The sequence below is a fragment of the Crocuta crocuta genome, unplaced genomic scaffold (assembly GCF_008692635.1).
Source record: "Crocuta crocuta isolate KB4526 unplaced genomic scaffold, BGI_CrCroc_1.0 scaffold18, whole genome shotgun sequence".
NCBI lineage: Eukaryota > Metazoa > Chordata > Mammalia > Carnivora > Hyaenidae > Crocuta > Crocuta crocuta.
Window position 1 is genome coordinate 4,917,715 of NW_027532589.1, and position 14,074 is coordinate 4,931,788.

Below are 14,074 nucleotides of genomic sequence, written 5' to 3' on the forward strand. Positions count from 1 at the left end.
TCAACAGATGAGACCGAGGTTAAGCTCTTTTCTACTTAATTGGTTTTTTCTCTGCAAAGTCTTACAGTGAGCGTGTACTCATTTAAGCAACCTATCTCTGGGGAGACAAGTTGTGTAGAAATTGAGAAGGGGCCACTGCTTTTGCAAGAGAAAGGCTCTGGAAGATGGAGAACTTGAGACTTTCCTGAGTCCCTTCACGGTCTCCCAATGGCTGAGCTGGCAGAGAGCCCAGGAGGGGAGGAACCACTGTTTTATGTGCAGCCTGGTATATCAGAGATGCTCAGTAAATATTTGAGGAAGAAAGGAAGACTTTCTAAACACTTGTGATTTTATCTCCCTCCACCCCCCACTATGCCTCCTTTAAACGACTGAACCTTGGTCTACAGCCATACCACCCTGAACATACTCAATCTTGTGTCAGTGATGGCACTCTTTTGGTTTTGTTTTTGTAGTCTCTAGAAGCCCCTCTGAGCTCAAAGAAAGTTGAATAAATTATAATCCTGATATTATAGGTCATGAAAATGCCCATGTTCATACAACAATATCATGGCAGATCTGGGAGTCAAGATCAGTGAACTAGGTTCCCAACTGGGTGCTTTTTTCGGGTAGTCAACCGCATACGGCAAGTATGCGCCGGCTGGGCCGGTGCCCCAGCCCTCTGGGACTACTGGCCTATGCAGAAATCCGAAGATCTGCAGGGCCCTACAGCTCCCGCTAGCCAAGGGTCATGTGCTAATTAGGCTGCCAAAGTCTACGGGAGGGCTCAGTGAGCTCTGGCAGCTCAGGTGACTTCCCCGATGTGAGGAGATAGGGCCTTTGTGTGTAAGGGTTTAGACAAGCAGAAAAGACAAGGCATTCCTGGCAGGGGTACTTCTTAATTAAAGGCACCAAGAAGGAAGCAAGTGAAATTAATGGCTGGTACACATGACTATCCCTGTGAGCATGTGAGTCACTCAGAGGAACCTGGCTATCTTTCCAGAACCCACTGGGTAACTTATGTATGTTTATCAAATGAACAACTGGTGCATGGTTGAGTGGATACATAGATGGATGGAAGATGGATGGATGGACAGATGGATGGACGGGTGGATGGATGGACAGATGAATCGTTGGATGTTCATTAATGGCAGAATAAGAGTTAAAGGCTCTGGAAACAGGCAGGTCTTGGTTTGAATCTTGGGTCTGCCCTTGTCTGCAGTGTGAGCTAAGGATATTACCTCACGTCTTTGAGCCAGATTTCTTAGAGAAGCTTCTGAAAGTTGTTGTGCCAATTAAATAATGCATGTAAAGTACTGTGCTCATAGTAAGTGCTCAGGAAATGGGAGTTATCATCTGCACTGATCAGAAAGGAAAGGAGGAAGAGATGGAATGGAGCCCGAGCTGGCTTTCTTACTACTATGTACCTCCTTCCTACAAAGGAACCCTGAATTTCCTTTGGGAAGCCATGTGGTTTGATAGCTGAAGCCAATCAGTGTATCCCATTCCCTCAGGTCTCTGTGATTGGTTCAAGGATGTGTATGAAACAAAGTGGTCTAATCAGGGTGAAACTCAGAGTATTTGCTGAGAATTCTGGGATGGCCTTTTTCTCTCATTAGATGTAATAAGGAAGCTGGTGGCCTGGAAGCCGCTGGCAGTTATGCTGGGAGCACCAGCCTAATGACAAAGCTGATGCTACAGAAGGTGGAGTGGAAAGACACAAAGAAATGTTGTTGGCCTACTGGATCCAGCCTCACCTGAAGTTGGTGATCCCTGGACTTTTCACATAGATAAGCCCATTAATTTCTTTTATGCCTAAAGCCGATCTAAGCCAGATTTTCTTTCTTTCTTTTTTTTTTTTTAATTTTTTTAATGTTTTATTTCTAGGAGAGAGAGAGACAGCGTGAGCAGGGGAGGGTCAGAGAGAGAGGGAGACACAGACTGAAACAGGCTCCAGGCTCTGAGCTGGCAGTCAGCACAGAGCCCGACGTGGGGCTCGAACCCACGGAACCGTGAGATCATGACCTAAGCGAAAGTCGGATGCTTAACCAACTAAGCCACCCAGGCGCCCCCTAAGCCAGATTTTCTACAATCAAAAGTACCCTGATATAGAAAGGAAGAAAGAGTGAAAATATATGAAGGGAATGTCTAAGGAAGATGAAATAAGCATTGGATGGTATCAAATTGTAAGAGACTTTGCAGGGCAGAAATTGGGGCTAAATTTTAGCTATTAACTCCCATTTGACATACAAATAAACCAAAGCCAGGCAACTTGAACAAGAAGCAACTTGCCTAGGGGCACCTCGGTGGCTCAGTTGTTTAAATGTCTGACTCTTGGTTTCAGTTCTCATCATGATCTCATGGTTTGTGGGTTCGAGTCCCATATAAGGCTCTACGCTGGCAGTGCAGAGCCTGCTTGGTATTCTCTCTCTCTCTCTCTCTCTCTCTGCCCCTCCCCTGCTCTCTGTCTCTCAAAAATTTAAATAAACATTTAAAAAAAAGAAGGGGTGCCTGGGTGGCTCAGTCAGTTAAGCATCTTGACTTCAGCTCAGGTCATGATCTCATAGTTTGTGGGCTTGAGCCCTGTGTTGGGCTCTGTGCTGACTCAGAGCCTGGAGCCTGTTTCAGATTTGGTGTCTCCCTCTCTCTCTGTCCCTATCCCACGTGTTCTCTGTCTCTCAAAAATAAATAAAGTGTAAAAAATTTTAAGAAAAAAAGAAGCAACAGCAATTTGCCCAAGATGACACAAGTTAGCTGACCTAACTACGTGTAGGGCTGGAACTCAAAACCAAATCCTCTGACTCAGTGCCCTTTCCCACATACACACAGCCGTTGTCCCTGCAGAGAAACATACCCCATCCGAGGGCAACAAATCCCTGGAGGCACTTCTTTTCTGAGAAGAAGGAGATGACGAGGAGCGTGTGCAGGTAGAGGCCTTCCACCAGCAGCCAGGCATAGTTGGCCATGATGCAGTACTGGAAGAAAGCCATGACCAGCTTACAGCCCACCTGGACGGAGAGAGGCCGGTGAGCCCCAGGCTAGGTAACGACAGGCGTCCCTCTGGTGGCCACCCCCAAAGGAAGGGACAGGGTGCAATAGAGGTCAGGCCGCAGACCGAGTCTCTGGGGTTCGCGGCCATCTCCTGTGGCCATCCATTATCAGAAGACTGGGCCCACAGAGTTCTCTAGAGGGTAGAAGTCCCCATGCCCGTAGGCTCAGTCAGAAAGGTTAATGGGCCATCACAGAAGCAGGAACAAGATTCCAACTCTGGAATGGGCTGCCAGGTGTAGACCTGTGTCAGATATTGCCCAGCTCCTGAGTTCCTCACGTGTGGATGTGAAAAGAAGCCTAGAGAAGGGAAGGGATTTCCGAGCAAAGGGTTAACAAACTCCTTTCCATGCTCTTTCCCGGAAGCGGATGAAGGGATGTACTGGTTACGTCAGCAGGCAACACTGATGGTGAAAACGGCCCCTGACTGGGACACTGCACCTGTTCGGGGACCTCGAGACGCTGGATGGGGTCGCCAGGGTTGGCCTTGCCTGGTGCAGTGACATTACAGGCACGTTCTTGCAGGGATCGCTGGAGGCTATGCCTGGGGGGATGTGGGGCAGGGGACTTCTGCACCAGCAGGGAGTCCCCTTTCCCATGCTACAAGGGTCCCCTTTCCTTTTACTGAGCTGTCCCCTGAGGACAGGACAGTTGCTGGGATGGCCCGAGGGCTGCTGCATGGACTACTTTGAGGTCACATCCACAGACGAGAGGCACCTGGTGCTGTCCTGCTGGCCAGCTGTGGTTCCTGCCTTATGGCCGCCCATAGACTGATTCCAGGAGGTGTCCCTGGTTGGCTCTGAGTCTGATGCTTAGTAGAGCCCTAGAAGGTTCCTTGCTGGACATTGCTGGACTTCCCCACTTCTGGTCAGTGAGACGGTGGGGTGTGAGTATAAGTCTTCTAACTCCCACACTGACTCCCACTCTTACTTCATCCTGCCAGTCTCCCTAAGGGACAGGGCCCTCTGGCAAGGACTGCTCAGATTGAGTCAGAAAACACACACACACACACACACACACACACACACACACAGCTACAAACAGTACAAACTTAAGAGATCTGTAAGGAATCACAGATGTGAGTGGTAGGAAGTGATAGGCAGGTTGACTGAACCAATCTCAATCTCCAATCCCTTTCTCTCCTGTTTGCCTCTGCTAGGGAGACTATGATAGAAAAACAACAACAACGGAAAAAAGAAACACCTCAATCTCCCAACCTCCTTCGCAGTTAGCTGCGGTCACAAGACATGGTTCTAGCCCATGCGATGTAGATGGGAGTCTTGGGGTGGGGGTTCCTTCCCACTGTAAAAAGGCAAACCTGCCCAGAGAGAAAACCTGTTTAATCTTGACTCTCTTTTTTTGCCTGGAACATGGATGTGAAGCCTGGGGCTGCAGCAGCCCTATTGTAAACATGCAGCATAAAGCACAGAATCAAACATGGCGGAGCAGAAGGAGGGGGAATGACTGCGCCTGCCTTGGCATCATGGAGCCACTGTGCCACCTCTGGATTGCCCATCCATGGGCTGCTTATGTGAGAAGCCACCTCCGTCAGTTTAAGCCACGGATGTTCAGTTTCCTGTTATATGCAGCAAGGAGAGTCTCAACCAATAGAGTGATATTGCTAAGAATCAAGGCTCCTGTGAGCACTCAGGAGGAGGAAGGGGTTAGATTTCACAAAACGATTGGTGTCCTACAGACGTGTGTGCGCAGACATACACGAGGCATACGCTCATACTTTCCTTTCTACAACCAGCCTCAACCCTCTTTAAACTTCGCCATCTGTCCACAGCTGGGACTAAGACAAGCCTTGCTGTAGATCTAATTGTCACAATGGCTAACGCACTCCCAGATGCTGCGAGTTGAAGGGCAGCCCCCAGGGGGTTCCTGACAAACTACTCTCATACAGGACCCAAGTCGTGCATGGGGAGACATGGAACCCTCCCCAAGCGTCCCGGCCGGGACCCAACACTGGGCCCTCTCCTCTAAGCACTGGGTGCAGCCCCAGCAGGGACTTGCGGGAAGGGCTACGGGGCTACCACCTCTCCAAAGTTAGGCTGGGGAAAGCGGGCAGCCTCGGCCACACCCCAGGGCACGCAGGCATGTTACCCTGTGGGCATCACAGTGAGCGACATCGTCCGAAGAGAAGAGCACCGCGTCCTTGATGAAGTTGGACAGGGCACGCAGGATGAAGGACACAAACAGGTGCATGTGGATGTAGTTGCGGGTGCAGTGCAGCCTCCTGGGGGGACAGAACGCAGGGCCGTAGAGGCGAGAGCTATACAACGTCGAGGAAACCTTTTCACCTTCCAGAGCCTGTTTCCTCCTCTGCTGGAGGGGTCAGAGTCTGTTGCTTGTTCCTCATCTTCCCGAGCGAGAACCACGCTTTCTTACCCGGAACCCATCGCAGCTGCGGGTGGGGAGGACTCCACCCTCCCGCCCCGTCGATGGACTTGACCAATCACAGCACTCCATCCCTGGCTGCAGTGATTGGCTCAGGTTGGGCATGTGATCCAAGCCCAGCCTATGAAACAACCCTCCCTCCTCCGGCCCCCAGGACCTTTCATTGCAACCGGAGAAGAGGCTCACTGTGTCCAGGTGTTACCTAGCTGGTGGACTGTAACCCCACAGCCGCTGGTGGTTGTCCCCGCCACCCCTGCAGAGAGCCCGCCTGTGGATGAGGCCGAGGCCGAGTGGAGAAACGGGAAGAGACAAATCTGGTCCCGCTGATACCTTTGACCCCCTAGATCCAGCCATTCCTAAAGCCAGAGACCCCTGACCTTGTCAGTTATGTGCGTCAGGTCACCTTTGTTTACTTAAACCGTTTTAAGGTGGATTTCCGTTTCTTGCAACCAAGAGTCTGGCTAACATATTTGGAAAATGGGGGTCATAACACCTATCTTAGAGCATTGTGTGAAAATCAGAAATCGCTCATGGAAAGCAACTGGTGCATTAAGTTCTTAGATACACTCAGTCAATGTTGAATGCATAAAAGAACGAACAGGGTCTCAGAGACATCAGTGTTTTGCCACAGGGAAGATTTGGATCAAGGGGTCCGAAGGGGTCAGAATCCAAAACACCCAGACCTTCCTTTCTCTGGCCTGAGCAATCTGAAGAGAGCCCAATTCCGTGTCTGGGGAAGGCTATGGAGACAGAGGGCTGGCAGTGTGTTCTCACCGGAAAGCACAGAGGACGCTGAGGGCAACCAGGAGCATCACCAGAGAGGAGCTATAGCCCACGGTGTACATGACCTTCAGCTTCAGCAGGTACTCGTGCTGCAGAGAGAGGCATGCATCAGCCCCGGCCTCGCGGTATACCTGCTTAGGACGCTTGAGCCCTGCAGTGCTTAATGCTGTGCTGGTCAGACTCCACCCACATCAACTCAGAGACTCGGAACAACTTGGCTTTGGTAAAGATACTGGGAATCATCTGATGCCAATTCAAAGTTCTACCCCATGTGTAGGGCTGTAAGCTTACCCCCACCCTGAATTCAAGCCTTTGCTGGCATACCTCCAGGGATGCAGTGCTCACTGCCTTCTGCCTTTTGAGGAAGTCATCTGGGATACAACAGTGCGAAATAGTTGATAGTTTTTTCTCATGTGAGACTCAAAGCTATTTTAAATTGTAGCTATTGGTTCTGATTCTGCTTCTGGAGCCACTTAAACTGAATTTGTCTTGTACCTAAGACCTATCATTATTGTTGTTTTTTATAATCTTTTTTTTTAATGTTTTATTTATTTCTAGGAGAGAGAGAAAGACAGCGTGAGCAGGGGAGGGTCAGAGAGAGAGGGAGTCACAGACTGAAACAGGCTCCAGGCTCTGAGCTGGCAGTCAGCACAGAGCCCGACGCAGGGCTCGAACCCACGAACCGCGAGATCATGACCTAAGTGAAAGTCGGATGCTTAACCGACTAAGCCACCCAGGCACCCCTGTCATTATTGTTTTTAATTTAAAAATGTTTATTTTTGTGAGAGAGAGACAGAGCATGAGCTGGGAAGGGACAGAGAGGGGGGGGAGACACAGAATCCGAAGCAGTTTCCAGGCTCTGAACTGTCAGCACAGAGCCCGATGCGGGGCTCGAACCCACAAACTGTGAGATCATGACCGGAGCTGAAGTCAGAAGCTTAACTGACTCAGCCACCCAGGTGCCCCTCTGTCATTATATATATTTTTTAAATAAACTTTTCATTTAGAATAGTTTTGGACTTCTAGAAGAGTTGCAAAGATCTTAGAGAGATCTGCCATTTCTTAATACAGCTTTTCTACTCGCTCATCTCTCCTGTATATTTTTCAGCATTACATTTGGCCTGTGTCTTCAATATCTTTCCACAATCCTTTATCCTTCTGTTCAATTAATATGCTCCAATTTGTCAATATCCTTCCTGAATAAGACACCCAGAACCGGTAGCTGGAAAGCTCCAGTGTTTTCTCTGAACGGGAAGGAGTAGAGCGGACCATCACCTCCCCCAATCTGTACACTGCATTTACATTAATGCAGCCAAGCAGACATTTACTTAATGCAGCCAACAGCCACCTCACATTACTGACTCATCTTTGATTCAGAAAGATCTCAATGGAGGGGCGCCCGGGTGGCTCAAGTTGGTTGAGTGTCTGACTCTTGATTTCTGCTCAGTCCATGATCTCACGGTTCATGGGATTGAGCCCCCGTGCTGACAGCACAGAGCCTACTTGGGATTCTCTCTCTCCCTCTCTCTCTGCCCCACTCCTGCTCGTGCACACACACACACGCTTTCTCACTCCCTCTCTCTTTCAAAGTAAATAAACTTTAAACAACCAATACAACAAAAAAAGAAAGATCTCAAAGGAATGGATGTAAAGATAAATTTAAGACCTATATCTTTTAAGTTCAAAAAATAAATTGCAGACAATCTTAAAAAGAATCAAGAAAAGGAAAATTAAATCAACAACGCTATACTATCTGTTGCCAATCATATTAACAAATATTTCATGGTAATAATATTCTATGAAGGCAAGGGTATAGTGGGGGCAAAAATTGCTTCGATCTCTCTGGAAAGTATCAAGAACTTTTGAGATATGCATTCCTTTGACTTCCTTTCTACCCCTAGGAATTAACTCTAAGAAGTAAGCACAAACGGAAACACATATTTATGTATCAAGATGTTTATCACGGAACTGTTTGTGATGAAAAGCACTTGTATGTCCAAGAACAGGATAATTAACTAAATTATTTTAAATCAAATTATTTTCATGGGATGCCACCATTGCAATGCAGCAGTGTACCAAGAGTTTTAAATGAGGTCAGAACATGCTGAGAGTGTAAAATTACGTGAAAAAGCAGAGTATAAGTTTTACATGTACAATGTGATTCCTCCTGTATGTTTTTAAAAAAAGTGTTAGGTTGCTTACATGAAATTGCCCATTTTTGTAGATCAAATGATTGCATACCGGCCATTTCATGTGATTCGATCTCAAACATGTGTAGAAGAAAGATTATAAAAAGATGTGTTAGAGGTTAACAACGGTTAACTTTGGATGATAAGTTTGTGGCTAGAGTGGTTATTTTTATTTGTATTTTTTCTAGGCTTTTTCTCCAGTGGGTAAGTACTATGTTATAATCAGAAGGAAAGGGTAATTGATTAAAAAAAAAAACAACAACAACAGGCACAAGAATAGTAGTGGGGAAACTTTGCGGACAGCTGTTCATATGAAAATGACCTTGAGGTTCAAATGGCCCAAGCTCTGTGGTGTTAAGAAATGTACTACAGAGAAAGAACACAGGCTTCAGAGCCAAGAGACCAGGGTTCTGAACCCATGACTGTTCCTCACCAGCTGTGTGACCTTGGGCAAATTACTTAACTTCTCTGAGCCTCAGATTCCTCATCTGTAAAATGGGGATAACATCTACCTTGCAGGCATGTTGGAAGAACACATAGAGTATCAGGTAGAGTATCTAATGCCTGACACTTAGAAGACACCCGGAGCATGTTAATTTTCCCCCTCCTCCACCCTCTGCCCCCATCCTCTACCCTTCAACATAAGCCATCAGCCCAAGATTATGGTATGAAGTATGAGGAATAAGCTAGCTGCTAAAAAACATTAGGCCTGTTCTCAGTAACAATAATGAAGTATTGAGGGACAGCAGGCAAAGTTGGAATGTTTAGAGTGTTTCGTCCAGCTCTGGGCATCATGCTATTTTAAGAGGCATATTAATGAACTAGAACATTTCTGAAGAAGGGAAAAGGGCATGAAAAAACTGGGCACATTATGCCCTGAGGAAACCAACCAACAAACTTCTGGAAGAGAGATATTAGAATGATTGGCAGGTGAGCTCCAGTGGGAGGAAGTTACCAGGAAGAAATCTGACTCGGAGTGACAAAAGTTTTCTGAAAGCAAGAGGTGGCCTTTGATGGGATGGCTGTCTTGTGACATTGAGCTTCCCCACTAATGTGACTGAGATCCCAGAAGACAGGACTTCCTCCCCCCCCCCCCCCCCAACCAACACCACCAGGGACAAGAAAGAGAGCCCAAGAGGCCAGTAGGTTGCATTAGATCAGAGTGCCTAGACTTTGGGACATTAAGGAGCAGTCAAATGTCAAGAAATTAGAGGATCAAGGTGTCAGCCGATAGTCTTGTCATGGGTGAGAGGAGCCCCATCCTTGAGGGCATGAGCCTCACTCCTAAGGACCCTGGTTCTGCACCTCTCAGTTCAGAAACAGATTTGGGCCAGTCGGTGGCTGCGTGAGGAGGCATGGATGACACGTAGGGGTGTTCAGTGACATGTCCTGTGGCTGGGTTTATTGTGGTCAGGGGACCCTCAGGATGCCAGCCATCTCTACTTATTCCTGTGTTACATTTTTAAGTTCTGACCCAGAAACAGCCCTGCTCCCAGGAGGCCCGATAGGACTGAAGGGTGCCAGCCCTCGATAATCTACAAAAGTGCACCACTCCCCACATGGCTTCAGGCCCAGAAGCCCCAGCTCAAGTTGCCTGTCTCTCTGCTGTGTTTCCTGGCTGGGCCACTTTCCTTCTATATCCTTTAGATCAGGGTCAGCAGACTTTTTCTGTAAAGGGACAGCTAATAAATGTTTTAGACTTTGGGTGCCATTTGGTCTCCTGCAACTACTTAACTCTGCCCATGTAGTGCAAATAGGCTATGTTTCTTTCTTTTTTTTTTTTTAATGTTTTATTTATTTCTAGGAGAGAGAGAGAGAGACAGCATGAGCTGGGGAGGGTCAGAGAGAGAGGGAGTCACAGACTGAAACAGGCTCCAGGCTCTGAAACAGGCTCCAGGCTCTGAGCTGGCAGTCAGCACAGGGCTTGAACCCACGAACCGCGAGATCATGACCTAAGCGAAAGTCGGATGCTTAACCTACTAAGCCACCCAGGCGCCCCAAGCTTCGCTATGTTTCAATAAAACTTTATTGGCAAAAGCAGGCGGTGGGCTGGATTTGGCTCAAACCTCTGCTCTAGGTAAGCAAACCTCATTTGATATACCCAAACAGAGCCTGGTCTTTCTGCCAGTCTGAATCCACTCTTGGCTTTTGTCAATGGATGGAGTGGTATATGCCAAGTATTGAAAAAAAGATGACCAACAAATGTATATTTCCATCATGACCATGTGATTAAAAGATAAAAAGGCATTTCAACAATAAGAAATAGGACGATTCAAATCTCCGAATAAAAGACAAAGGTTGTGGACCAACATCTAGGCACCAATAACTTGTGTGGTCTGGAAACACTCGCGATCTTAGGAATTTTAATTTTTTATATTTCTTATGTGAGCCGAAGCCAAGGTAAGTCTCCTTTCCACTACTTTTGGCCAATTAACATTCTGAGTGAGGCCCAAACTTTGCATTTATCTTTGTTAAATTTCAGTTCCTTGTTTGGAAATGCTACAGTTTCAACCCTGGATGAATATCATGGTTAAGGCCCTAGGCTTCGTTCTTCCACGGCTGATTAGTCTAAGCCAACAGTGTCTCAAATGTGCTTTCAGGAGACATAACTCACAAAAACAAGACCACCCTGGGGTCTCAGTAATTCTTTTTTTTTAAAAAATATATTATTTTAATGCTTATTTATTTTTGAAAGAGACACAGTGCAAGCAGGGGAGGGGCAGAGAGAGAGGAAGACGCAGAATCTGAAGCAGGCTCCAGGCTCTGAGCTGTCAGCACAGAGCCCAATGCGCGGCTCAAACTCACGAATCGTGAGATCATGACCTGAGCTGGAGTCTGGCGCTTAACCGACTGAGCCACCCAGACGCCCCCTCAATAACTCTCAAGAGTGTAAAAGGGTCCCAGGGCCAGAAGGTTTGAGAACCACTGGCCTAAGCCTATCTGTATCCCACCCCCTGCCAGGGACGGTCGAGGGGTGAGAAGGCTCAAGTCACTTTGGGCCACTGAGATGTGAGGACAGCTTGCTGGGGTTTGGTAAAGAAACTTTCTAGGGGCACCTGGGTGGCTCAGTTATGCGTCTGACTTCTGCTCAGGTCATGATCTCTTGGTTTGTGAGTTTGAGCCCTGCATCTGGCTGTCTGCTGTCAGCCCAGAGTGTGCTTTATAGCCTCTGTCTTCTTCTTTCCCCGCCTTTCCCCAACTTGTGCTCTCTCTGACTGTCTCTCTCTCTCTCTCTCAAAATAAATAGATAAATTTTAAAAAATTAAAAAAAAAAAACACAGAAAACAAAGCAGCTCTTGCTCTCAGGAAGGAGCCATAGGAGCTTGGGCTATCCCTCCTCCGGGACAGGCAGGCACGGGGCAGTCTGTGGCTATGGTCACCAACGGCATCGTCTGACGTGGAGGGAGGCGCCAGCCTGGGGAAGGAGCCATGAGGACAGCAGGAGGAGAAATGGAAAGAACGTGGTACTCAGGCAACTTCTTAGTGATGCTTTATTAAAGAGTCCTGAAGGCCAGTCTCTGCACCCCAAGTTCCATGAGCCACATTTGTTTACTAGACAAGTTGGAAACTTCTTTCTTGCACCCCAAAGCATTCTTTTGAGCACTCATCATAAGAATGTTCCCACTTAGTTTTATGGAGGGTGATACACGTAAACTTCCTGTCCTCATGTAAGTCCATGATGGAAATGGTGATCTGCAGGGATCAGAGCCCACCCACCCCTCCGCGACCATCTGTCCCCACTGATCAATCTTTGTTGGGTCTTGTTATTAAATTACCCCACTCTGGCCAGATCTGAAGGCTTCATGTGTCTCCCCCCAACTGGATGACAAGCCCTAGGAGGGAAGAAACTCGAGTCATCAATGTGCTGCCCTCCCCCCCCTCCCGCCCCCCCATCAGCCTCTTTTCATACAGAGGACTGACTGGCTAGAGAGAGGAATCTTAGAAAAAGTTCAGAAGTGGGTATGGTCTGGGTCCCAACCTCATCCTTTCTCCCTTCGCTCTGCCGCGTGCCCCCCATGCTTCTCCAACACGAACCCCCCCCTCCTCCGAGGGGCAAGCATGCTTCTCCATCCGTATTCCCACTGGGGAGTTTAACCCATGGAAACTGCAAAAGCACACTGTACATCAGGAAGCCGGCACACAGTAGGTGCTCAGTACAACAATAAACATTCATTGGGCACCTAGTAGGTGCCAGGCATTGTGTTGGGCACTGGGGGCCTGGAAATGAATAAGATTCTGATATGTCCCTGCAATATCCCCACGCCTGGCTCACAGTAGGTGCTTAATACATGTTAAGTGAATTAATGCCTTTGAAGAGCTCGCACTTTAGTGAGAGAAATGGATGCCCGTGGCACATGCGGATGGTTTCATTTAACATAGTAGGTAACAGTGGAGCCAACACAGCATATTAAGGGGGCCCTTCCTGGGGGTGAGGGGTGGGAAGAAAGGGCTTTCTGGAGTTGATGGGCAGGAATGAAGTCATGGAGGATGTGTACGAATCGGGCAGGAAAAGTGAGGACAGAAGGGTTCCCTGAGCCTCACAGACACTTTAAGGGAGGCCTCTCGAGACCCCCCAAGAGCTCCGCCCACAGCTCAGCGCCCTCTCTCAAACCAGACCTGCCCTGCAGCAGCTGGGCTCCCTTCTCCTTGGGTCAGAGCCCGGGTCTCCTCGAGAGCAAACATTCACTGAGCACTTACTATGACCGGGCACCCTTCTCAGCCCCTCCCTGTGGTCTCTTGCCCAGTCTGTGAGGTCAGAACCATCATTCGCTCCATTTCCCTGATGGAGAAACTGAGGCACAGAGAAGTTAAGTCCTCCCCACCCCACCCCCCAAGGTCACAGCCAGGATTACACTCACCAGTCTGGCTCCAGGCACTGAGCCACCTTGGCACTCTTTTGTTTCATGATTAATTCCCCCCCAGTCTCGTGGCTGCACAGGGCAGTTCTCACTGCCTTCACCGCCATCTTCACGAACACCATCTCCACACTGACAGACTCGGGCAGCGAGGCAGGCCCAGCAAACCCCGCATGATGAGCGGGGTGGGGTCGCGGGTCCCCTGACCCCGGGCTGGCTCCACGCTGTCCTCTCCCAGGGACTTCTCCCCTCCCCGCAGGCTCCCAGCCCGGGAAAGAAGGGTGCACAGGCTTACCCGCTTCTCATTGGATGAGTCGTTGACATTGACCCCGCAGGCCAGGTCGGGCCTGGGGAAGGTTTCTGACCAGCCGTCTTGTGTGCAGTTTCGAAACACGGAGCCTGTGGGGGCCGAGCATCCCGCGGGTGAGCAGTGGGGGCCGCAGACAGATGGCCGGGTGTCTAGGGTCCCCTCTGCCACACCCCCGGGGCAGCCTGGCCTAGGCTGATCGGTCCCAGCTGATCCTTGAAGAGCACATGAGGAGACATGGTAGGAAAGGAATGCAGGGTGGTGGCCTCAGAAAGGGCAGAGACACAGAGGTGTGTGCACATGTGCAAGGGCGAGGCAGACCCGCTGGCCCTTGATGCCTCCATCTACAGACCAAGCCTGCTCTGAACAAATGCTCCATCCAGCCCCCAAGCACTATGCCTTCCTCCCCGGGCCCCACCACCTCACCCACCCGCCTCTGTGCCTCTGTGCCAGGACAGGGCTCCACAGACAAGGGGACCACATGACATATGTCACAGTCCCTTTCCTTCCTGCAG

At 48.9% G+C, this 14,074-nt stretch overlaps 1 protein-coding gene across 1 annotated transcript in view; it reads right to left on the bottom strand.

Moving 5' to 3' along the window:
- The window catches only part of SCTR (secretin receptor), a 94,987-nt gene that overhangs the window by 17,945 nt on the left and 62,968 nt on the right, over window positions 1-14,074 (bottom strand). The window contains exons 5-8 of the mRNA XM_077779609.1: window positions 13,548-13,651; window positions 6,199-6,296; window positions 5,131-5,263; window positions 2,831-2,984 (exon numbers count right to left, since the gene is read on the bottom strand). Coding sequence (XP_077635735.1) covers window positions 2,831-2,984; window positions 5,131-5,263; window positions 6,199-6,296; window positions 13,548-13,651 — 489 coding nt within the window. The remainder of the gene's footprint in view (window positions 1-2,830; window positions 2,985-5,130; window positions 5,264-6,198; window positions 6,297-13,547; window positions 13,652-14,074) is intronic.